Source organism: Somniosus microcephalus, chromosome 8 (assembly GCF_052327205.1).
Source record: "Somniosus microcephalus isolate GS21.2 chromosome 8, FLI_Smic_1.0, whole genome shotgun sequence".
NCBI lineage: Eukaryota > Metazoa > Chordata > Chondrichthyes > Squaliformes > Somniosidae > Somniosus > Somniosus microcephalus.
Window position 1 is genome coordinate 198,548,520 of NC_140994.1, and position 23,012 is coordinate 198,571,531.

Sequence of the window (23,012 nt, forward strand, 5' to 3'; positions counted from 1 at the left end):
AAAGTCCCCACAGATGCGAACCTTCCTTGGTTCCCCAGGCGTGCTGCTCAACAACTTTTTCATCACAGGGACGATGGGTGAAGCCCACTCGCTCCAGTCTACCTTGGACAGTACTCCTGAACGTTCCAAACTCTCCAGCTCTGCTTCGACAGCTAGGCGGATCGCATAAGGTACCGGTCTGGCCTTAAAAAATTTTGGGCTTGCGTTTTCTTTGATTTTAATTGTTGCTGTCATGCCTTTTAGTGTTCCGATTCCTTGCTGGAACACTTCTTGCGCGCCGGTTAGGATCTTTGACAGTCGCGCAGGTGTGACGTCGTCATCCTTTTTGGCAGCCACAGTCAGTGCTTGTGTGGAATGCCAATCCAGCTGTATTTTCTGGATCCATTCATGTCCCAGTAATGGTGGTCCTCCATCTTGCAATACATACAGGTCTAGTTTTGGTGTTTCCTTACCGTTATATATAACGGTCACCCTTATTTTTCCTTTGGGGTAGACTTTTTGCCCCGTGTACGTCTTCAAAATAATTTTTGTGTCTCTCAAGGGTATGTGTGAGAATAGCCGCTCGTAGTCCCATCAGTTTATGACTGTTAGGGCTGATCCTGTGTCCAATTCCATTTTTACCTCGACTCCTGCTATCTTGAGAGTGACCCAAATGGTTCGGTGATCCTCCGTTTTGATCACATTATGTAGTTTCAGACAACTCGGCTCCCTGCTTTCGGAGTCGGTATCACTCTTTTGTTCGTCTGAACTATTCTCCGTCACCTTATGTACCTTCTTGTACTTTTCTTTTGGAGATTTCTTATTGCTGGTTTTCTTTCCCGACCTGCAGACTCGTGCTATGTGTCCTACTTTTCCACACTGTCTGCACACTTTGTCTTTGAACCAGCAATCATTGTGGTCGTGTGTTGTTCTGCCGCAGCGATAGCACTTCTCTGTTCTGTATAACATTTCGTTTGTGCCATATTCTTGCGGTCTCTGTTGTATCTCTGCAGCGCCCCGTGCTGCTGCTTCATATGATACCGCAATGCTGAAAGCCTTGTACAGCGTAAGGTCCTTTTCAGATAAAAGCCATTTCTAGGCTCCTTCACTTTGAAGCCCACGCACAAACTTGTCCCTTAAGGTATCTGCCAGTACCGTTCCAAACTGGCAGTGTTTCGATAGTTTGCGCAGTTCTGTTAAATATTCAGCATTGCTTTCATCCTTATGCTGGTTCCGTTTGTGAAACTTGAATCTTTCTGCTATCAGCAGCGGTGTGGGGTTTAAATGTTCCTGTAGTATCGTCACTATGTCTGCAAAACTCTTTTTCACTGGCTTCGCTGGGGTTACTAGATTTCGTAATAAGCCATACGTCTTTGCACCCATTAAATTTAACAATACTGGCGCTTTCTTGTCATCTGACACCTCATTTGCCTTGCAGTTTACCTCTATTCGTTCGACATATGTAGTCCAATCTTCGACTTCATTGTCAAATGCGGTGATACTGCCACTCTTCGGTATTTTGGGTGTGGTTTAAAATGGCTTAAAATGGCGTCTCCCGTGCTTTCCTTCCTCCGCTGCTGCCAATGCCGCTCTCGGCGGTCCTCGTGGCAATGGCGGCGCCCTGTAGGTTTCGCGCGCTGCTGCCAATGCCGCTCTCAGCGGTCCTCATGGCAATGGCGGCACCTCGCGGGTTTCTGCGCGTCCCTCTCCTCGACGCTGCTCGGCCCCGAACACCGGCTGCGCCCTGTGCGCTCTGCCCTCTCTCCCGTCGACGCTGCTCGACCCTTTGCTGTGCCGCTCGGTAGGGCTCTAGCCCACCGCTGTCCAGGAAGGGTCTGCGCACTACCTGTTGCCAGCCCGTTTCGCTGGACCACCGCGACTGGAATGCCAAGCCTGGCTCTCAACAGCCTCCCCTGCAATTCTCGAGTCTCTGCTGGATGACTGGGCGGTTGCCCGTAGTCGACGCCCATGTCTCTGGCCTTGACCTCCAATCTACTGGTCTCCAGGAACGAATCCCTGGGGGGTGATGCAGAGTTGCAGGTAGGATCGAATTTGCCTCGTCGCCAATGTTGTGTCCGTCAGTAGTAAGACACAAGACTGCAGGAGAACGGTACAACAGGTGTTTACTCAACGTGGCTCACTCTGGAACTGAACTGTACAGATTACTACTCAGTGCTACATACAGGTGTGGTCACTGCTGGTACTACAGTATACATGAGCTGTAAAAAGTAGTTCCCCCCCCTTAAAGGTATATACATTACATACCTCACTAGTCATAGAAACATCGAAGATAGGAGCAGGAGTAGGCCATTTGGCCCCTCAAGCCTGCTCCACCATTCAATGCGATCATGGCTGATCATCCAAATTCAGTACCCGGTCCCTGCTTTCTCCCCATACCCCTTGATCCCTTTAGCCTTAAGAAATATATCCAACTCCTTCTTGAATATATTTAATTAATTGGCCTCTACTGCCTTCTGTGGTAGAGAATTCCACAGGTTCACCACTCTCTGGGTGAAGAAATTCCTCCTCATTTCTGTCCTAAATGGCCTACCCCTTATCCTTAGACTTTGACCCCTGGTTCTGGACTCCCCGACCATCGGGAACATCCTTCCTGCATCTAGTCTGTCCAGTCCTGTCAGAATTTTATAAGTTTCAATGAGATCCCCTCTCATTCTTCTAAACTCCAGCGAGTACAAGCCCAGTCGACCCAATCTCTCCTCATACGTCATTCCTGCCATCCCAGGTATCAGCCTGGTGAATCTTCGCTGAACTCCTTCCATGGCAAGAACATCCTTCCTCAGATAAGGCGACCAAAACTGCACACAATACTCAAGGTGTGGTCTCACCAAGGCCCTGTACAATTGCAGCAAGACATCCTTGTTCCTGTACTCAAACCCTCTCGCTACGAAGGCCAACATACCATTTGCCTTCTTAACCGCCTGCTGTACCTGCATGCTTACCTTCAGCGACTGGTGCACAAGGACACCCAGGCCTCGTTGCACTACCCCTTCTCCCAATCTATTGCCATTCAGATAATCTGCCTTCCTGTTTTTGCCACCAAAGTGGATAACCTCACATTTATCCACGTTATATTGCATCTGCCATGCTTCTGCTCAATCACCCAACCTGTCCAAATCATACTGGAGTTTCTCGGCATCCTCCTCACCGCACACATGCCCACCCAGCTTTGTGTCGTCTGCAAATTTGGAGATATTACATCTTGTTCCCTTGTCTAGATCATTAATATATATTGTGAATAGCTGGGGTCCAAGGACCGATCCCTGCGGTACCCCACTAGTCACTGCTTGCCACTCGGAAAAAGACCTGTTTATTCCAACTCTTTGCTTTCTGTCTGCCAACCAGTTCTCTATCGAAGTCAATACCTTGCCTCCAATCCCATGTGCCTTAACTTTACACGCTAATCTCTTATGCGGGACCTTATCGAAAGCCTTCTGAAAGTCCAAATACACCACATCCACTGGTTCTCCCTTATCTATTTTACCAGTTACATTCTCAAAAAATTCCAATAGATTAGTCAAGCACGATTTACCTTTTGTAAATCCATGTTGACTTTGTCCGATCCTGTCACTGTTTTCCAAGTGCTCTGCTATTACATCTTTTATAATGGACTCCAGCATTTTCCCCACTACCGATGTCAGGCTTACCGGTCTGTAATTCCCCGTTTTCTCTCTACCACCTTTTTTGAATAGTGGGGTAACATTAGCTACCCTCCAATCCATGGGTACTGTTCCAGATTCCATCGAATGTTGGAAGATGATCAGCAATGCATCTACTATTTCTAGGGCCACTTCCTTAAGTACCCTAGGATGTAGATTATCAGGCCCTCGGGATTTATCGGCCTTCAATCCCATCAATTTCCCTAACACCATTTCCCTACAAATACTGATTTCTTTCAGTTCCTCCCTTTCATCAGACCCTATGTTCCCCGACATCTCTGGGAGGTTATTTGTGTCCTCCTTTGTGAAGACAGAAGCAAAATATGTATTTAATTGGTCTGCCATTTCTTTGTTCCCCATTATAAATCCCCCTGATTCTGACTGCAAGGGACCTATGCTTGACTTCACCAATCTTTTTCTCTTCACATATCTATAAATGCTTTTACAGTCAGTTTTCATGTTCCCTGCAAGCTTACTCTCATATTCTATTTTCCCCTTCTAAATGAATCCCTTTGTCCTCCTTTGTTGAATCCTAAACTGCTCCCAATCCTCAGGTTTACTGCTTTTTCTGGCCAATTTATATGTCCTCTCCTTGGATCTTATTCTATCCCTAATTTCCCTTGTTAGTCACAGCCTCCCATCCTGGAAAAGACCCGTTTATCCCTACTCTTTGTTTTCTGTCTGTTAACCAATTCTCAATCCATGCTAGTATATTACCCGCAATTCCATGTGCCCTAATTTTGTTCACCAACCTATTGTGTGGGACCTTATCGAAGGCCTTCTGAAAATCCAGATACACCACATCTACCGGTTCCCCTTTGTCTACTCCACTAGTTACATCCTCAAAGATCTCCAATAGGTTTGTCAAACAGGACTTCCCTTTCATAAATCCATGTTGACTCTGCCCAATCTTACTATTAGTTTCTAAGTGCCCAGTTATTGCATCCTTTATAATAGATTCCAGCATTTTCCCAACTACTGATGTGAGGCTAACAGGTCTGTAGTTCCCTGTTTTCTCTCTCCCTCCTTTCTTAAATAGCAGGGTTACATTTGCTATCCTCCAATCTGCAGGAACCGTTCCAGAATCTATAAAATTTTGGAAGATGACAACCAATGCGTCCACTGTTCCAATGGCCACCTCTTTCAAAACCCTAGGATGTAGGTCATCCGGTCCTTGGAATTTGTCGACTTTTTGTCCTATTAATTTTGCTAGTACAAGAAACTTTTTTATCCGGCACTGACGGGACCGGCGTGGTGCCGGTTGATCAAAAAGTCCGGATTACAGAGAGGTATACTTACTAAGGTGTGAGAGCCCCGTACACGGCCACAGATCCAGGCATCCCTGTTGCATGGCAACAGGTGCAGGAACCCCGGTTACACGGCCACAGATCCAGGCGTCCCCGGTTACACAGCCACTAATATGAAGTAAAACTTACCTGAACCTACTCCTGAATTTTGCCGGTTAAGAGAAATTTCCGGTTATTTAGGTGCCGGTAAAAAGAGAGTTTCCTGTACTGTTTTTTTACTAATAATAACTTCTTTAAGTTCCTTATTCTCGCCACACCCTTGGTTTTCTCCTATTTCTGGGAGGTTTTTTGTGTCTTCCTCCGTGAAGACAGAAACAAAGTATTTATTTAACTTCTCTGCCATTTTCTCATTCCCCATTATAAATTCTCCTGCCTCTGACTGTAAAGGACCTACATTTACCTTCGCCAGTCTTTTCCTTTTCACATACCTATAGAAGCTTTTACAATCTGTTTTTATATTTTTCGCTAGTTTGTGCTCATATTCCATTTTCGCTTTCTTTATCAATTTCTTGGTCCCCCTTTGCTGATTTCTAAAAATATCCCAATCCTCAGGCTGACTGCTTTTTCTGGCAACTTTAAAAGCTTCCTCCTTTGACTTAATACTAGCTTTAATTTCTTTTGTTAGCCATGGTTGGATCACTTTTTCTTTTGGATTTTTATGCCTTAGAAGAATATATGTTTGTTGCAATTTATGCATTATTTCTGTGAGGGTGCCGGTTAGTTCCCTCAGTAACCCCTAGATGGCACCTTCACTTGTTTTTTCCCTTTGCTAATTGTTACTAGTTTCTCCTGTGTTTATTACTTAACTGCCTTTTATCAGGTTTATTGGTTTCACCTGTTTTTGCTTGTATTTAAGTTCTGTGGTTTCTTCCCTCTGTGCTCAGTCTTGACAAGCCGTTTGCCTAGTGGTAGCTTGTCTTGAGCTCCTATGTTTGTAACTGTTTACCTGTGTGATTCTAGTAAAGTACTTTTATTTAAGACTGCATACCTGCTTCTCGCCTCGTCTGTCTGCACTTGGGTCCAGAACCAGCCTCGCCCTGACAATTTCCTTGAATGTTAGCCATTGTATGTCCACCTTCATACCTTTTTAGTGTAGTCTCCCAATCTACCATGGCCAACTTGTCCCTCATACCCTTGTAGTTTCCTCTGTTTAGATTGAAGACCTTAGTTTCAGATTGGACTACATCACTCTCAAACTTAATGTAAAATTCAATCATATTATGGTCACTTGTTCCTAAAGGCCCCTTTACCACAAGATTATTGATTAGCCCTTTCTCATTACACAGTACCAGATCCAGAATAGCCCGTTCCCTGGTTGGTTCCTCCACATACTGATTCAAGAAACTATCTCGCATGCATTCCAAGAATTTGTCCTCCACACCATTAGTGGTAATTTGATTTGCCCAGTCAATATGTAGATTAAAGTCCCCCATGATTACCGTATTGCCCTTGTTACATGCACTTCTAATCTCTCGATTGATACTGTGCCCTACATTACACCATTACTGTTTGGTGGCCTATACACAACTCCCACCAATGTTTTCCGCCCTTTGCTGTTTCTTAGCTCCACCCAAACTGATTCCAGTTCTACATCACGATCTGCCAAGCCAAGATCTTTTATCTCTACCGTACCGACCTCATCCCTTATTAACAGTGCTACGCCACCTCCTTTTCCTTTTCCTTTTGTCTGTCCTTCCTAAATGTTGAGTACCCTGGAACATTCAGTTCCCAGCTTTGGTTACCCTGCAGCCATGTCTCTGTAATGGCAATTACATCATACCCATTTACTTCTATTAGTGCCATTAATTCATCCACGTTGTTGTGAATGCTACGTGCATTTAGATAAAGTGCCTTCAACTTTGCCTGTTTCATATTGTCATGTAGAAAATGAAGCAAGACTTCTTTACTCTTCTACTCAAATCGCTTTGTAATAAAGGCTAACATACCATTTGTCTTCCTTGCTGTACCTGCATCGTAACCTTCTATGATTTGCGCACAAGGGCACCCAAATCCCTCTGAATACCAATATTTACTAGCCTCTCATCTTTTAAAAGGGTCGCTGGCAGTCTGGGCTTGTCCCCCTCTCAGCACAGCCTACCTCACCCCCACCCCAGCCCCCGCCGCAGAATGTAACTGAGGGCCGCTGCCAGCGGTTAAAAGCAAATGAGGCCCAGTGTCGAATTCAAGTGCAAGTCCAATTTGAACTTACTAAAATAAGTATGGATTACTGTCTGAGTTTAATTGGACTTAATGAATGTTAGCTTCATTAGATGAGACATCGTCTGTTATCTGAAACAGTTTGCTTACATTTAAATCTGTTTTCCCTTTTATAGTTGGACATTGTCACCCAGATGTGGTGAAAGCTGGAATAACACAAATGGCAAAATTGAACACAAATGCACGTTTTCTACATGACAATATGGTCCACTATGCAAAGAGATTATCGGAGACACTGCCACAGAAACTATCGGTTTTCTATTTTGTGAACTCTGGGTAAAATTTGTCTCTCTTAATTTGCCAAATGTGTAAATTTTCCATGAAATTATTATGGCAAATCAATCATTTTGAATAATAGTTGCATTCAATTCTTAGGAATTCTGGGTGGCTTGAAATTCAGTTTTTAGCAAATTTACCCTTAGAAGAAAATAATTGATATGAAAATTGTTTTGTCACTGTGGTACTACTTTTCTCTCTAAATATTTTATATCAATGAAAAAGTTCTGAAATATGTTTCTGTATCATTGCAGTGGAATGAATTTTTTTTTTGTTGCTAGTTTGCTTTATCAATTTTCCTTCTTCCTTGAAGGCACTAACTCCTTGCTGTAGGGGGTGGGGGGTATAGTTTCATAGTTGTTGATTGCTATTTGGTACCTTGGCCAAGTGGCCATTAATTATTTGTGTGCCTTGGCTGTGAGTTTTAGGAGTCTATTCAATTGTAATTTGAGGGGAAACATATTGTAGCTAAGACCAAGCCTGTCCCCGCCCTATGTCCACATGTGTGCACTTCTGGTAGTGAGCAAAAGTGTGAACTTGGCCTTTTTTGTTTCTCCCTTCCTAATGCAGGATGTTCAGATTAATTGTAGTGCCATAGCATCAACCAAGTTGAGATTAACTAACTAGCCATTGACTGGGAATCAAACCTTCGGCATCTTGGTTTATATGAATTAGCTACTCACTGGAGGAGCCATGGAATTCATTGTTTTTAATTGTTCCTATGATATTTCCCAGTTCAGTAGGAGCAAATCAGACCCATCATTGTAATTTGAGGTCAAATTGTATTTTCCAAATTCAGTGACAACATTTAGCTGTAAGTCCTTCCTGCCACACACACTGGCAAACAACCTTCCTACACCAAGGAGAATATATCTACAACTCTTTAACATTGTGACCATCATGTAAATTTAGATTGCTTATGGTGATCTGCCCCTCATTTTTGAATATAACCTGGAGAAATTGACTGTCAGCTCAAAAGAGATGCTGCAAATTTTGATCCTCTAAATATTCTCTTGGGTTCAGTTTCACTGGTTTCACTTGTAAGTAGATCCAGCATCCCTTTTGAATAAGGCATTTATCTTTCCTGCCTGATATCTATACTTAAAGTGGCATCTCCCAGGGACCTGTTACAATGAAATTCCCTTGAAATAAGAACTGGACACTTTAATCCTGCACGAACTGCCATGTGCACTTCTCCAAACTTCCAAAGGGGAGACAGATTTAACACTTCAGTGAGAGATAAGACCAAAAAATAAATCAGTGAGCTGATTTCTTAACAATCAATAAGTAAACATACAGAGTAGCATTTATAGAATGTCTCTCACCTTAATTAAGTAATGCTCCCGGTAATATATAAAATAATAAGTATGCCACACTGTCCACGTTAGCGGGCCAAGTATAACCTTTATGACCAGTGTTTCCTCTGAACCTGGTCAGCAGTATTGTAAAAGGAAGATCTGCTCACTCCCAATGTGTCCCTTACTAGATTGCACACACATTCTGCCCCAGACTATGTGATCACTTGTCCTTTGTTCCCTAGGGGTATAGTAGCCTAGTAGTTATGGTACTACACTAGCAACCCAGAGGTTGTAAGTTCCAATGACTCTGCTAATTTTTATGCTAGAACCAGAAAAATAACCATGAAACATAAATGGTTCAACAATGTCCTAAAAGAAAGGGAGCCTACCACCCTTAATTCTACCTCCTAATTTCAATGGCTGGGCCACGTTATAATGATTGGTAAGATGGTTGATCAATTGCATAAACAGCAGGCTGCCCACCCACCTAGATCATGCAATTTCCAATGGGACTCGGTGGACAGTGGCGTTTGGAGAAGTGGCGTTGGGAAACTCGGGGAACTGATTTTGAGGCAGCAAACCAGCAGGAATGCTTTCCACTTAATTTTGCTACCCAAAACAAAAAGATTCCTTGATTTTTTTTCTCACAAAAAATGCTAAAAACGCTGTGGAAATTCGGGGTCAATATGTATACTGAACGTAATGTAACACGATTGCAAAATGAAAAAAGTTTACATTGTAAAAAGAACCCCACAATGAACATTTTCTTTAAACTCTCTGTATTATGACTGTTGAAATGTTGATTTGTTATGATGCTAAATGCCTCGTATATGTAACTGGAACACAAATATAAGTTTTGAATCATCCATGCAGAAAGGTTAATACGAACTAAATGTGATTTTTCTTTTCTTAACGTCAATACAGTTCAGAGGCAAATGATCTTGCTCTCAAGCTAGCTCAACAATACACCAAGCATGAAGACATTGTTGTCCTAGACAAGTAAGTTAGCTTAAATCATAGAATGGTTACAGCACAGAAGGAGGCCATTCGGCCCGTCAAGCCCGTGCTGGCTCTCCACAGGAGCACTTCAGCTAGTCCCACTCCCCCACCCTTTCCCCACAGCCCTGCAAATTTTTTTCCTTCAGGTACTTATCCAATTCCCTTTTGAAAGCCGCGATTGAGTCTGCCTCCACTACCCTATCAGGCAGTGCATTCCAGATCATAACCACTCGCTGCGTAAAAAAGTTTTTCCTCATGTCACCTTTGGTTCTTCAGCCAATTATATCTGTGTCCTCTGGTTCTCGACCCTTCCGCCAATGGGAACAGTTTCTCTCTGTCTACTCTGTCTAGACCCTGATGATTTTGATTTAAAGTGTGGTGCCCAGAATTGGGCACAATACTCCAGTTGAGGTCGAACCAGTGTTTTACACTATAAAGGTTCATCATAACTTCCTTGCTTTTGTACTCTATGAGCTAGAAATTCCTGGGCGCTAACTTTTGGAAAGTGGAAAAAGTAGCGGCAGGCGCTAATGATTCTCTCCTGCTGGGAAATTCAGCTTTAACGCTCCAAGAGGGAAGTGGAACGCTAAATCAAGCGCTAACCACTTCTCTTAAGGCGCTAAAGTCCGAGAGCGAGGCAGTAGCGGCTGCGCTGAACAATTTGGAAGGCATTGCTAACAGCATCAGAGGCTGCTTCCCTCGCTTAAAGGGAAGGGCCAATGATGCTTCACAACCCACTTGTCAGCAGTTCTGTTTTGCAAGACGACCTGCATGACTGCCATTACAGCCCCAAACACTCTACAAAGTGGAGGGCTTGGACATCTTGCCGCAATGAAACATCAAAAACTTTGAGCAGGCACCAGACTGGTGCAAATAATAAAGGTTGGCCTACCTGAAAACTGTTCCCTTTAATTAGCGTCCCCAAGCGGCCAGCCGAGTTGACAACTGCTCCTCTTCCTGCCGTTGTTCACGCCCGGTGATACAGCAGGGGGCAGGAGGCAATTTCACATCCGGGGCGATAACTGGGCGATGTGCATTTTATGATGTCACGATCTGCGAGGAGCTAGAGGCCCAGGCGGTAAGAGTTACCGGCACTGAAGTTCACGGGCGTTACTGCATTCGCCGCACCTGGTCGCTAACCCCTTAGCGCTTTCCCCCCCCTCCCCCCCTGCCATTTGCTAACGGGAAGTGCTAACCAACCAAATTTCTCCCCCTATGCCTCTATTTATGAAGCCCAGGATCCCGTATGCTTTTTTAACTGCTTTCTCAATCTGCCCTGCAACCTTCAACGATTTGTGCACACATACCCCCAGGTCTCTCTGTTCATGCACCCCCTTTAGAATTGTACCCTTTAGTTTGTATTGCCTCTCCTCATTCTTCCGACCAAAATGTAGCACTTCACACTTTTCTGCGTTAAATTTCATCTGCCACGTGTCCACCCATTCCAACAGCCTGTCTTTGTCCTCTTGAAGTCTATCACTATCCTCATCACTGTTCACTATACTTCCAAGTTCACCGCTACTTTCTGTTTCTTGTCACTTAGCCAATTTTGTATCCTTGCTGCCACTGTCCCTTTTATTCCATGGGCTTCAACTTTGTTGGCAAGCCTATTATGTGGCACTTTATCAAATGCCTTTTGGAAGTCCATGTACACCACATCAATCGCATTGCCCTCATCAACCCTCTCTGTTACCTCATCAAAAAACTCAACCAAGTTAGTTAAACACGATTTGCCTTTAACAAATCCATGCTGGCTTTCCTTAATTAATCCACACTTAGCCAAGTGACTGTTAATTTTGGACCGGATTATCATTTCTAAAAGCTTCCCCAGTACCGAGGTGAAACTGACTGGCTTGTGGTTGCTGGATTTATCCTTGCACCCTTTTTTGAACAAGGGTGTAACATTTGCAATTTTTCAGTCCTCTGGCACCACCGCCGTATCTAAGGAGGATTGAAAGATTATGGCTAGTACCTCCGCAATTTCCACCTTTTACTTACCTCCGCATCCTAGGATGCACCCCATCCGGTCCTGGTGACATCAACTTTAATTACAGCCAGCCTTTCTAGTAACTCCTCTTTATCAATTTTTATCCCATCCAGTATCTCAACTACCTCCTCTTTCACTATGACTTTGGCAGCATCTTCTTCCTTGGTAAAGACAGATGCAAAGTATTCATTTAGTACCGCAGCCATGCCCTCTGCCTCCATGCGTAGGTCTCCTTTTTGGTCCCTAATCAGCCCCACCCCTCCTCTTGCTACCCATTTACTATTTATATGCCTATAGAAGATTTTTGGATTCCCTTTTATGTTAGCTGCCAATCTATTCTCATACTCTTCGTATAAGTTTAAGTGAATCAATATATAAATGTAGATTTATGTATATGGCTGGAATTTTTACCTTTGTGATGCACTGGCAGCAGGGGAACCCTGTATCGCGTTGGAAACCCATTAGTTGAAGAGTTGCATTTTGCAGTATCTTTTTAACAAAGCCACTGCAATTGAATCAGACTTCTGGAGCAGGTGTGATGATGTCACGTATGGCTCCAATTCAGCACAGGTATTTAAAGGAGCAATGCACAGATGACAGTTGAAGGTTGGTGGAGGTGCTAGAGAGGTTGGTGTGGAAGCTGTAGTGTATGTACCTTTAAGAGAGAACTACTTTTACAGCTCCTGTATACTGTAGTACCGGCAGTGACCACACCTGTATATAAACCCTGTGTAGGGATCTGTACTGTTAGTTTTTAGACTACCCTCATCCAGTAAACACCTGTTGATTGTTAATCTGCAGTCTCCGTCTATTTATTGAAGAACACCATACCTTAAGATTCACGGATTTAACAGTGGCGACGAGGTCGATTTGAACCTACTTGCAACTCTGCATTTCCTCCCAGGGATTCGCTCCTGGAGGACAGTGGAAGAAAGTCGAGGCCAGAAGCACGGGCGTCGACCACGAGCAACCGCCCAGTCATCCGGCAGAGAGTGAGCATCGTAGGGGAGGCTGTTGAGAGCTGGGCTTGGTTCTCCAGCCACGACGATCCAGCAACAGGCTGGCAACAGGTACGGCGCAGACCCTTCCCGGATAGCGGCGGCTGGAGCCGACCGACGGCACAGAAAAGGCCGAGCAGCGTCGACGGGGTAAGAGAGAGGGTAAAGCGCACAGGGCGCAGCCGGGGGTTAAAGACCGAGCGGCGTCGACGGAAAACAAAAAGAGAGAGAGGGTAAAGCACAGCCGGGGTTCAGGACCGAGCGGCGGCAACGAGAGAGGCGCACAGGAAAACGCACAGAGCGCAGCCAGGGCTCAAGGGCTGAGCAGCATCCGCGGGGGAAGAAAGGAAGCACGGGAGATGCTATTTGAGCCGCGGAGAAGAAGGCAGAGCACGGGAGATGCCAATTTTGAAGCCGCAACGGAGAAGAAGGGCGAGCGCGGGAAGAAAGGGAAGCGCGGGAGACGCCATTTTGAGCCAGCGGAGAAGAAGGGAGAGCGCGGGAGATGCCATTTTAGCCAGTCTAACCACACCCAGGGATGCCGAAGAGCGGCAGTGTCACAGCGTTCGACAATGAAGTCGAAGATTGGGCAACATATGTGGAACGCATAGAAGTGTACTGCAAGGCGAATGAGGTGCCAGATGCCAGGAAAGCACTGGTTTTGTTGAATTCCATGGGTGCAAAAACGTATGGATTACTGCGAAACCTAGTAACCCCGGAGAAGCCAGTGGATAAGGATTTCGAAAGCATAGTGGCAATCCTACAGGACCACTTAAACCCCACACCGCTGCTGATAGCAGAAAGATTTAAGTTCCACAAAAGGAACCAGCATAAAGACGAAAGTAATGCTGAGTATTTAACGGAACTGTGCAAGCTATCGAAACACTGCCAGTTTGGAATGGGACTAGCAGATACGTTAAGGGACAAGTTTGTGTGTGGGCTTCAAAGTGAAAGAAGCCGTTTCTGGGTTCCATCAGAAAAGGATCTTACGCTGGACAAGGCTTTCAGCATAGCCGTATCACACGAAGCAGCCGCACGGGGCGCTGCAGAGATACAATGGAGACCGCAAGAATATGGCACCAATGAAATGTCATGTGGAGCAGTGAAGTGTTATCGCTGCGGCAGAACAACACACAACCAGAAGGATTGTTGGTTCAAGGACCAAGTGTGCAGACAGTGTGGAAAAGCAGGACACATAGCAAGAGTCTGCAGGTCGGGAAAGAAAACCAGCAGCATGAAATCTCCACAGGAGAAGTACAAAAAGGTACATAAGGTGACTGAGAGTAGTTCAGACGAACAGAAAAGTGATACAGACTCCGGAAGCAAGGAGCTGGGTTGTCTGAAACTACATAATGTAATCAAAATGGAGGATCACCAAACTATCTGGGTCACGCTCAAGATAGACGGAGTCCAAGTGAAAATGGAGTTGGACACAGGATCAGCCCTAACAGTCATAAACCGAAGGGACTACAAGCGGCTATTCTCACATATATACCCTTGAGAGATACAGAGATTGTCTTGAAGATGTACACGGGGCAAAAAGTCTACCCCAAAGGAAAAATAAGGGTGAACGTGATATACAACGGCAAGGAAACACCAAAAATGGATCTATATGTATTGCCAGATGGAGGACCACCACTACTAGGACGTGAATGGATCCGGAAGATACAGCTAGATTGGCATTCCATACAGGCACTGATGGTAGAGGCCAAAAAGGATGACGACGTCACACCTGGACGACTGTCAAAAAAGCTAACTGACGCACAAGAAGTGTTCCAGGAGGGACTCGGAACACTAAAAGGCATAACAGCGACGATCAAAATAGAGGAAAATGCAAGCCCAAAGTTTTTTAAGGCCAGACCGGTGCTTTATGCGATCCGCCCAGCCGTCGAAGCAGAGCTGGAAGGGTTGGAACGTTCAGGAGTACTGTCCAAAGTGGACTGGAGCGAGTGGGCTACACCCATCGTTCCTGTAATGAAGAGGTCGTTGAGTAATACGCCTGGGGAACCAAAGAAGGTTCGCATCTGTGGGGACTTTAAGGTGACAGTGAACCCAGTCCTTCACACTGTACAATATCCGCTTCCGCGGATTGAAGATATTTTCGCCTCGCTATCTGGAGGAAAACGCTTCACTAAGATTGATCTGGCCCAGGCGTACCTGCAAATGGAGGTAGAAGAAGCCTCGAAACAATACCTCACGATCAACACTCATAAAGGTCTCTACCAATACAACCGGCTGGTGTCCGGGGTAGCATCAGCTCCGGCTATTTGGCAAAGGGCAATGGAACAAGTCCTGCAAGGGATTCCAGGGACCCAGTGTTATTTGGACGACATCCTGGTCACGGGCGAAAATGACAGTGATCACCTCGCCAACCTGGAGCAGGTGCTCACTAGATTGAAGGAATATGGGCTACGAGCTAATCGCCACAAATGTGAGTTTTTCCAGAAGCAGATCTCGTATTGTGGCCACGTTATTGATAAAGAAGGGTTACATAAGTCCCCTGAAAAGATTGAGGCAGTAGTCAAGGCTCCAGCACCGGAAAATGTGTCACAACTGAGGTCGTTCCTCGGGCTGGTGAACTACTACCATAAGTTCTTACCAAAGTTGTCTACAGTATTACACCCACTGAACACCCTACTGCAAACGGGGGTACCATGGAAGTGGAATGACGAATGTAAACGAGCTTTCCAGAAGTGCAAAGAATTGATCACATCAAAAGAGGTGTTGGCTCATTTCAACCCAGCACTACCAATTCGGTTGGCGTGTGATGCATCACCCTATGGTACAAATTCCCAGACGGGTTGGAGAGGCCAGTAGCCTTTGAGTCTCGGTCACTAACCTCAGCCGAGCGCAACTACGCCCAGATTGACAGGGAGGCCCTCAGCCTAGTATGGGGAGTGAAAAAGTTCAACCACTATCTGCACGGGCAGAAGTTCACCTTGCTGACTGACCACCAACCACTTGTCTCCATCTTTAATCCAAAGAAGGGCATTCCGGTGATGACTGCGCAACAGCTACAAAGATGGTCCCTTTTTCTAGGGGCGAACCAATATGAAATAGAGTATAAGGGCACGAAACAGCATGGAAACGCTGATGGGCTATCACGCCTGCCACTGCCTACTGCGGAGTAAGTACCAGACGTGGACCCTGTCGAAATATTTTAGTCAACTATAATTGAACGCTTGCCAGTAACTAACGCAGATATAGAGAAGGAGACCCGAAATGATCCGACACTGTCTCGGGTATATGATTTGACGGTGAAGGGATGGCCAACACATGGCGACTCACTGTTGCCAGCATTCTCATCCAGAAGAGAACAGCTGTCAGTATGCCAGGGGACAGTGATATGTGGATCCAGAGTGGTAATTCCACCCAAGTTAAGGGATAGAGTACTCAATGAGCTTCACGAAGGCCATCTGGGAGGGGTGAAAATGAAAAGCCTTGCTAGGGCTTATGTGTGGTGGCCGGGGATCGATCAACAAATCGAGGACCTAACAAAGAGCTGCTCAGGATGCCAGAAGGTCCAAAATACACCACCACCTGCCCCTCTACACCCATGGGAGTGGCCCTCCTCTCCATGGCAACGGGTGCATATTGATTTTGCTGGTCCATTCATGCACTCAATGTTCTTAATAGCAGTGCATACACACTCGAAATGGCCTGAGGTGATCAAAATGTCCTCCACCACTACGGAGAAAACGATTGCAGTCCTACGGACCATTTTTGCCAGGAACGGCTTGCCAGAGCAGATTTGCTCTGATAACGGACCACAGTTTGTGTCCGAAGAATTTCGGAAATTTATGAGAAGGAATGGGGTAAGGCATTACACATCCGCCCCGTATCATCCTGCCACAAATGGATTGGCTGAGAGGTTCGTACAAACCTTTAAAAAGGCCATAAGGGCCATGTGCGATGACGACATTCCGCTGCAGCATAAGGTGGACAATTTCCTGTTAGCCTACCGAAATGCGACACATGCAGTTAGCAACCAGACCCCGGCCATGATGTTCTTTAACCGAAGGTTGAGATCTCGTCTGGATTTGCTCAGACCAAATGTGCGAAGAAATGTTGAGAATAAGCAATTCTAGCACATCAATGAGAAGCCGACAAGGAGCTTCAATGTAGGACAACCAGTCTTGGCCCGCGACTACCAAACAGAGAAATGGCAACCCGGAATGATATGCACACAGCAGGGGCCACTAATGTACACAGTAGATGTTGGGGAGAACATGTCGACCAGATCCTAGCGTCACAGGAATGAGTCAACCCCATGTCTCGTGTACCCGGTGATGAACCCGACATACCGGTAGCATCTACCCCAGAAACAGTAGCATCGGAAGCTGATGAACTAACCGACGACAGGGGGCCAGAATCGCCTCCACACCAAGAGCAAGACAGTCAGGAAAGGCGCTATCCAGAAAGGATCAGGAAGCCACCCCAAAGACTGAATCTATAAATGGACTATTTTAGCTAATGTGCATGTTAAAAGTGTTAACTGTTACTTGAATGTTATGGTACTGTTAATCTAAAAGGGGAGGAATTGTAGTGTATGTACCTTTAAGAGAGAACTACTTTTACAGCTCCTGTATACTGTAGTACCGGCAGTGACCACACCTGTATATAAACCCTGTGTAGGGATCTGTACTGTTAGTTTTTAGACTACCCTCATCCAGTAAACACCTGTTGATTGTTAATCTGCAGTCTCCGTCTATTTATTGAAGAACACCATACCTTAAGATTCACGGATTTAACAGAAGCGAGTGTTGATAGTGAATTCCTTGTTGGTAAATAAATTTATTTTGCTGGAGTATAAAAAGTGCAGGCTCAGTGCCAAAAATCTGGCCCTAGATTCAGTGATGCCTGCCTGAAACTCCTGCTCCAAGGCGACAGGGCCCGCAGGGAGGTCCTATTCCCTGCTGACGGGAGGAAGAGGCCAGCTGCCAAGACCAAGAAGGCATGGCTGGAGATCTCTGGAGGAGTGAGCAGCAGGAGTGTGGTAGCCAGGTCGTGGATACACCGCAGGAAGTGCATTAATAACCTCGAGGTCAGAAAAGGTGAGTACAATGCCACATTCAACTGTATCCTGATGTGCGTGTCACCCCAAACCCCTCACTCTTCCTTCCCAAGCCTACTCCTGTACATCACTCCTCATACCAACCTACCTTGCAGATGCAACCATACCTCTCTGTCTGTGTACTACCTAACATCTACATCTGGCCATCCACCATTGAAACTCACGCTCAACCTAATGCAATCATAGAAAGTAACGCCACAGAAGGAGGCAATGCCACACCTCGCCCTCTGCAGATGTAGCCCATCCATCCCTTCCACTCATTCCATGACTCTCACTCAAAGGTCTCTTGTTTCCCTTCTTGCAGGAGAAGAGAGCACAGAACACCAGGGAGAGGCAGAGAACCGGAGGTGGCCCTCCAGCCATGACAGAACTAACTGCAGTAGAGGAGGAAGAGCTGGAGATCAGCTGAGTTGCTGGCGGTGGGAGATGGAGAGAGGGGGATCTCCCAGTGACCTGGTGACACAGCCACATGGCCTACAACAGTCACTCATGCTGACTTGATGTCAGCAGCCACTGAAATATGATCATGTGCATAATGTTCACTTAACACATTCTTATCATAACAGTTCTGATTCATGTCTTTACTCTCCCACAGGCCCACCAAGTATCCCCCAGATAGTCCAGCCAGAGGAGGAAGACTCCTCAGAGGAGGTCGCGGACTCTCGTGCACTGTCACAGAACCCATGCATACCCAGCACCAGTGCAGACTCGTCCAGTAAGAGAGAGAATAGTGTTGTCACCTGGTGTCTCACACATCACATGTGAGCAGGAGCGGATGGTGCAGACAGGGACAGCTGTGAAGAGTCCTCGTCAGAAGCCGCAGGATGCTCCAAGCTGTGCTCAGCTGGACGAAGATGCTGAACCTCGCTGCCAAAGAGGATGATTCTGGAGGAGCAACAAAAAATGCGTGAGGCTATGACAGGATTTCCAGCCGCGATGTGCTCGCTTACAGGGAGAATGGAGGAGTCCATCTCCAGCATAACTGGCATGATGTCGCAGGCCATGGCAATGATGTGTTTGTCAATGGAAAGGGTGGCTACCTGCATGGAGCATCAAATGCGCCTGTCAAACGAGTGCATGCTTGCTGTGAACAACAGCTTGCACACTCTGAATGCCACCTTAACTGGGATGGATAGAAACCTAGACTTGGCCGTTCATCGTCCCACTGATGTGCAGCAAAGTGCTCTCCTGCTCATTGCTAGTAGGGAAGTGCGGATGTGCCATGAGAGGGCTGATGGGGAAAGGGGACATGGAAGTGGGGACTCTGCTCAAAGCGCTCCCACTTCTCCCCATTGCCTCCGCCACTCAGTCAGAGCCCCACATGCTGCATCGTGTCCTGATGGCCGAGTCTGCCTCTGCACAGGTGCAGGTGGAGCAGTCTTTGGCGAGGCCTCATGGGTTCCAAAATCCAGAGGACATCGGCTAAAAGCATCTAGGCAGTCAGTGCAGGGAAGTGAACAGCCTGCCTCTACCTCTGCTGAAGCCACAGGGGTTGCATGACGTACAAGTGGTAGGAAGAGGAAGATGAAAGAATTCTAGATGCACAAGGGTATGCGCATGGGTGTGTTAGGCAGTGTTTCACTGTTAATTTTATGTACGTTCAAATAATGTAAACTTATTTCTTTGCACCACTTTCCTGTCTTGCCCATTTTTGCCTGCAGCCTGGCAAGTGGTCTTGTCAGTTGGAATGAATGGTAAGACATGACTTAACCTCAAGCAATGGGTGTGTGTGACAGGAATGGTTTGGTCATTGTAGGACTGCTTTGTGGTGGGGGAAAAGTTGGTTCAGCATCTGGGTGCCATATGGGTGCACTAGTGCAACCTAACTAAATTGTGCCATTACGAGGGCATCCCGGGCAGCAATATGCGTCGCTGCTGGTGCCATGTACACATCAGGTTCCTCCTTCTCCGAAGAGGCTCTGTGCCCTGCGCCTTGCTCCTGCAGTAGCTCCAATCCTGCTGCTGCGCTTTGTTGTGCAGAGCGCAGCATACCACGATCATTCTGGAGACCCTGGCTGGTGTGTATTGAAGGGCTCCTCCAGATCTGTTCAGGCATCTGAAGCGCATCTTCAGCATCCCGATCGCTCTATTACACATCTCGTCATCATTTGGTTTTGATTATAGCGCTCTTCGGCCTCATTGCTTGGCCTCCTCAAGGTTGTCATCAGCCATGTCTTCAGTGGATACCCCTTGGGGGGAAAATTCGTTATCGCCCATTTTGAAACACTAATATCAGCCGGGCGCAAAGTTTAGCACCCAGCGCTAATTGTCGCCTTCGACTACAAAGTTCGCCTCTATCGCCCCTGGAGGTGAATCAGGCGCTACACACCTCCAAGGCGCAAACATCAGGGAGCGAGGCGCTACCTCAGAACGCTACTGAAGCTCAGGCGATGCCAATTACCATGGAAGCCAGACAGACTGGTGCCGTCCAGTTCTTAAAGGGGAGGGGCCATCTTGCTGGCCAGCCACTCCCTCCTCAGAGCAGCCTTGAATCTCGGCCTGGAGAGACCTCAAAAGCAATTGTGTTGGAAGCACTAATGGATAGGCCCAGGGAAAGAGCTCAGCGCTTAGGAACCTCAAAAGTGGTGCTGAGGGCCAAAATTCCTTAGGACAGCGTTAAAACCAAAAATTTTGCTGACAAGAGGCAGGAAGCGCCCGCCTTTAAATAGTGCTCCCCCAGCCCCTTCCCAACTTGAAAATGTTCCCCTCTACCTGTCGTTCCTAGCGGCAGAAGCTAAGGCAGAGGGCGCGACTCAATATCCAGTCTGGGGCAATACCGGGGCGTTGCACGCTTGACTGACGTCACGATCTGCGGGCGCAGGAGATCGAGGCGGTAGTGTTTAGCGCCGCCGCAAAATGGCTGGTCAATTTTGCAAGTGGCGCTAAAATCGCTACGCTCAGGCGCTAAGTTGCTAGCGCCCCATTAGCATCCCCCAGAGGTGCTAATGGGAGGCGCTAACCAACCAAATTTTTCCCCCCTTGTCTCCAGCAGTCAGCCGGTAAGTCTGGTCAGAGGTGCGAAGAGCTGAGGGAGGGTGGACTGACGCAGGATGAATCATGACAGCTCCCTGGGAATTTGGCACACAGCTGCATGATCTTTTTGTGGTTACAAACGAGCTGCACATTGATGGAGTGGAAGGCCTTACAGTTTACAAACACCCCTGGGTGATCTTGGGGTGCCTTGATGGCCACGTGTGCAATCAATGACGCACTGCACCTGTGGGAAACAAGCCAGAGCCGCAAAGCCGAGCGCCCGCTCATTCTGACTGGCTTCATCGGTGGCAAGGTGTACATAAGTGCCTACCCTGGCAAACATGGCATCGGTCACCTGGGTGATGCATTTGTGGGCAGCCGACTGCAAAATCCTGCAACTGTCTCCTGCAGATCCCTGGAAGGAGCCTGAGGCAAAGAAGTTGAGGGCAGTGGTGACTTTGACAGCCACTGGTAAGGCGTGTCTACCAGGTCCACTTGGCAGCAGGTCTTCTTCCAGCAAGCTACAAATGACTGCCATGACCTGGCGTGATAGCCTGAGCCTCCTGAGGCACTGGTGTTCAGTCATGTCCAGGAAGCTGATCCTCTGCCTGTATACCCTGTGTTGGGGGTATCGCCTCCTGTGAGGTGCAACCCTGTGCTCATCCCTCCTGTGGAGTGCCAGGTCAGTGAGAAGGCTGGTGCTGGTGTTGTTGCTGCTGGTGTTCATCTTCATCCTCATGTGAGGTCTGTAATGATCAGTAACATGTCATTCTACAATGGTACAATAGGTGGAGCTGTATGTTTAGTAGGGGGCTACCCACAAGGCAGTAGTCAAGATGGATGCCTGTACACTAGTCCACATGGCTGAATAAATGACTAGCTCAAGCTAGCTGTTCATAATGAAAACATCTATTTATTTATGAACATAACATGGTACCAGGATTGGTAATATCTGCTGAATATTGTGAAACGTGACATGGAGAATTTGAAGCCACCGGAGGGTTTGAAACTTACGGGGAATGTTGACTGCAATTGGCGGGCTTTCAAACAACAATTCAAACTCTACATTGCTGCCATCGGGTTCAATACGAAGCCAGACGCAAGGAAAATAGCGTTACTGCTCACGGTTGCAGGCCCGCAGGCGATAGAGGTATTTAATATGTTTGTATTTGATCAAGAGGAGGACAGAGAAAAAATGGACGATGTGCTAAAGAAGTTTGATACACATTGTTCTCCCAAAAAGAACGAGACCTATGAGAGGTACGTGTTCCGTTCACGGACACAGCAGCAAAATGAGACTTTTGATAGCTTTGTGACCGATCTGAAACTGAAAGCACTGACATGTAATTTCTCTGAACTGAAATCATCCATGATTCGTGACCAGATTGTGTTTGGTATTCATGATAAGGTCGGGGAATGTTTGTTGAGAGAAACCGAACTAACATTGGAGGATGCTATGAAAATATGCCATGCCAGTGAGCTAGCTCAACAGCACGCAAAGACTTTCAGTGAAATTAATAATAATGCGACTGTAGTAAGTGATAGTGCTGCTGTCGGTGCTGTGTCACAAGGGGAAGAAACGTGGGCAGAACAGAAATGCAAAGCAATCGGAGGATGGAATTTTTAATTGTAAATGCTGTGGTTACCAGCACCAGTCAAGACAATGCCCAGCGTTTGGGGAAAATGTGCACAAAATGTAATGGAAAGAATCACTTTGTTTTTACTTTTGAAAAGCATTGTTTGGCAAAGAAAGGGCAACAAGTCAATGTGATTGAGGACACTGATTTAAGTGAGACATTTTTTGTAGGAATGGTGTCATGTGACAATATCGAAAAGGATACAGAAAATATGCAGCCCTCAGGAATGGACAATGCTGAACATAAAGTTAATGCAGTAAAAGAGGACAAATGGATGATGCCACTGCAGGTAAATGGAGCATTAGTTACATTGAAACTAGTATGAGTGACATTAAAAATATGGAAGAAAAGCCCAAAATACAGAAAAAGTCAGTACTACTGAAGAACTATAATGGACAGAAAATAGATAGCTTAGGTGTATGCAGACTTAAAGTGACAGTCAAAGACAAAGTGCATCATCTCATGTTTTCTGTTGTGGCTGAAGGACTTGATTCACTACTAGGTGACAAAGCTTGTGAGGACTTAGAACTGGTCAAGAGAGTCTACCGTATAAACTGCCATAAGCAGACCAGATGACTCGGTGGATTCTG

At 46.3% G+C, this 23,012-nt stretch overlaps 1 protein-coding gene across 7 annotated transcripts in view; it reads left to right on the forward strand.

The window, feature by feature from the left end:
* Nucleotides 1-23,012, forward strand: part of LOC147114029 (5-phosphohydroxy-L-lysine phospho-lyase-like) — a 71,514-nt gene that overhangs the window by 16,697 nt on the left and 31,805 nt on the right. For 4 of the 7 annotated variants that reach the window (XM_085995553.1, XM_085995547.1, XM_085995551.1 and 1 more), the window contains 2 exons: nucleotides 7,297-7,456; nucleotides 9,679-9,753. In XM_085995553.1, coding sequence (XP_085851679.1) covers nucleotides 7,341-7,456; nucleotides 9,679-9,753 — 191 coding nt within the window. In that variant the 5' untranslated portion in view covers nucleotides 7,297-7,340. Of the gene's footprint in view, nucleotides 1-7,296; nucleotides 7,457-9,678; nucleotides 9,754-22,592; nucleotides 22,712-23,012 lie in introns of all 7 variants that reach the window. The other 3 variants (XM_085995552.1, XM_085995554.1, XM_085995550.1) reach the window with 3 other exon arrangements.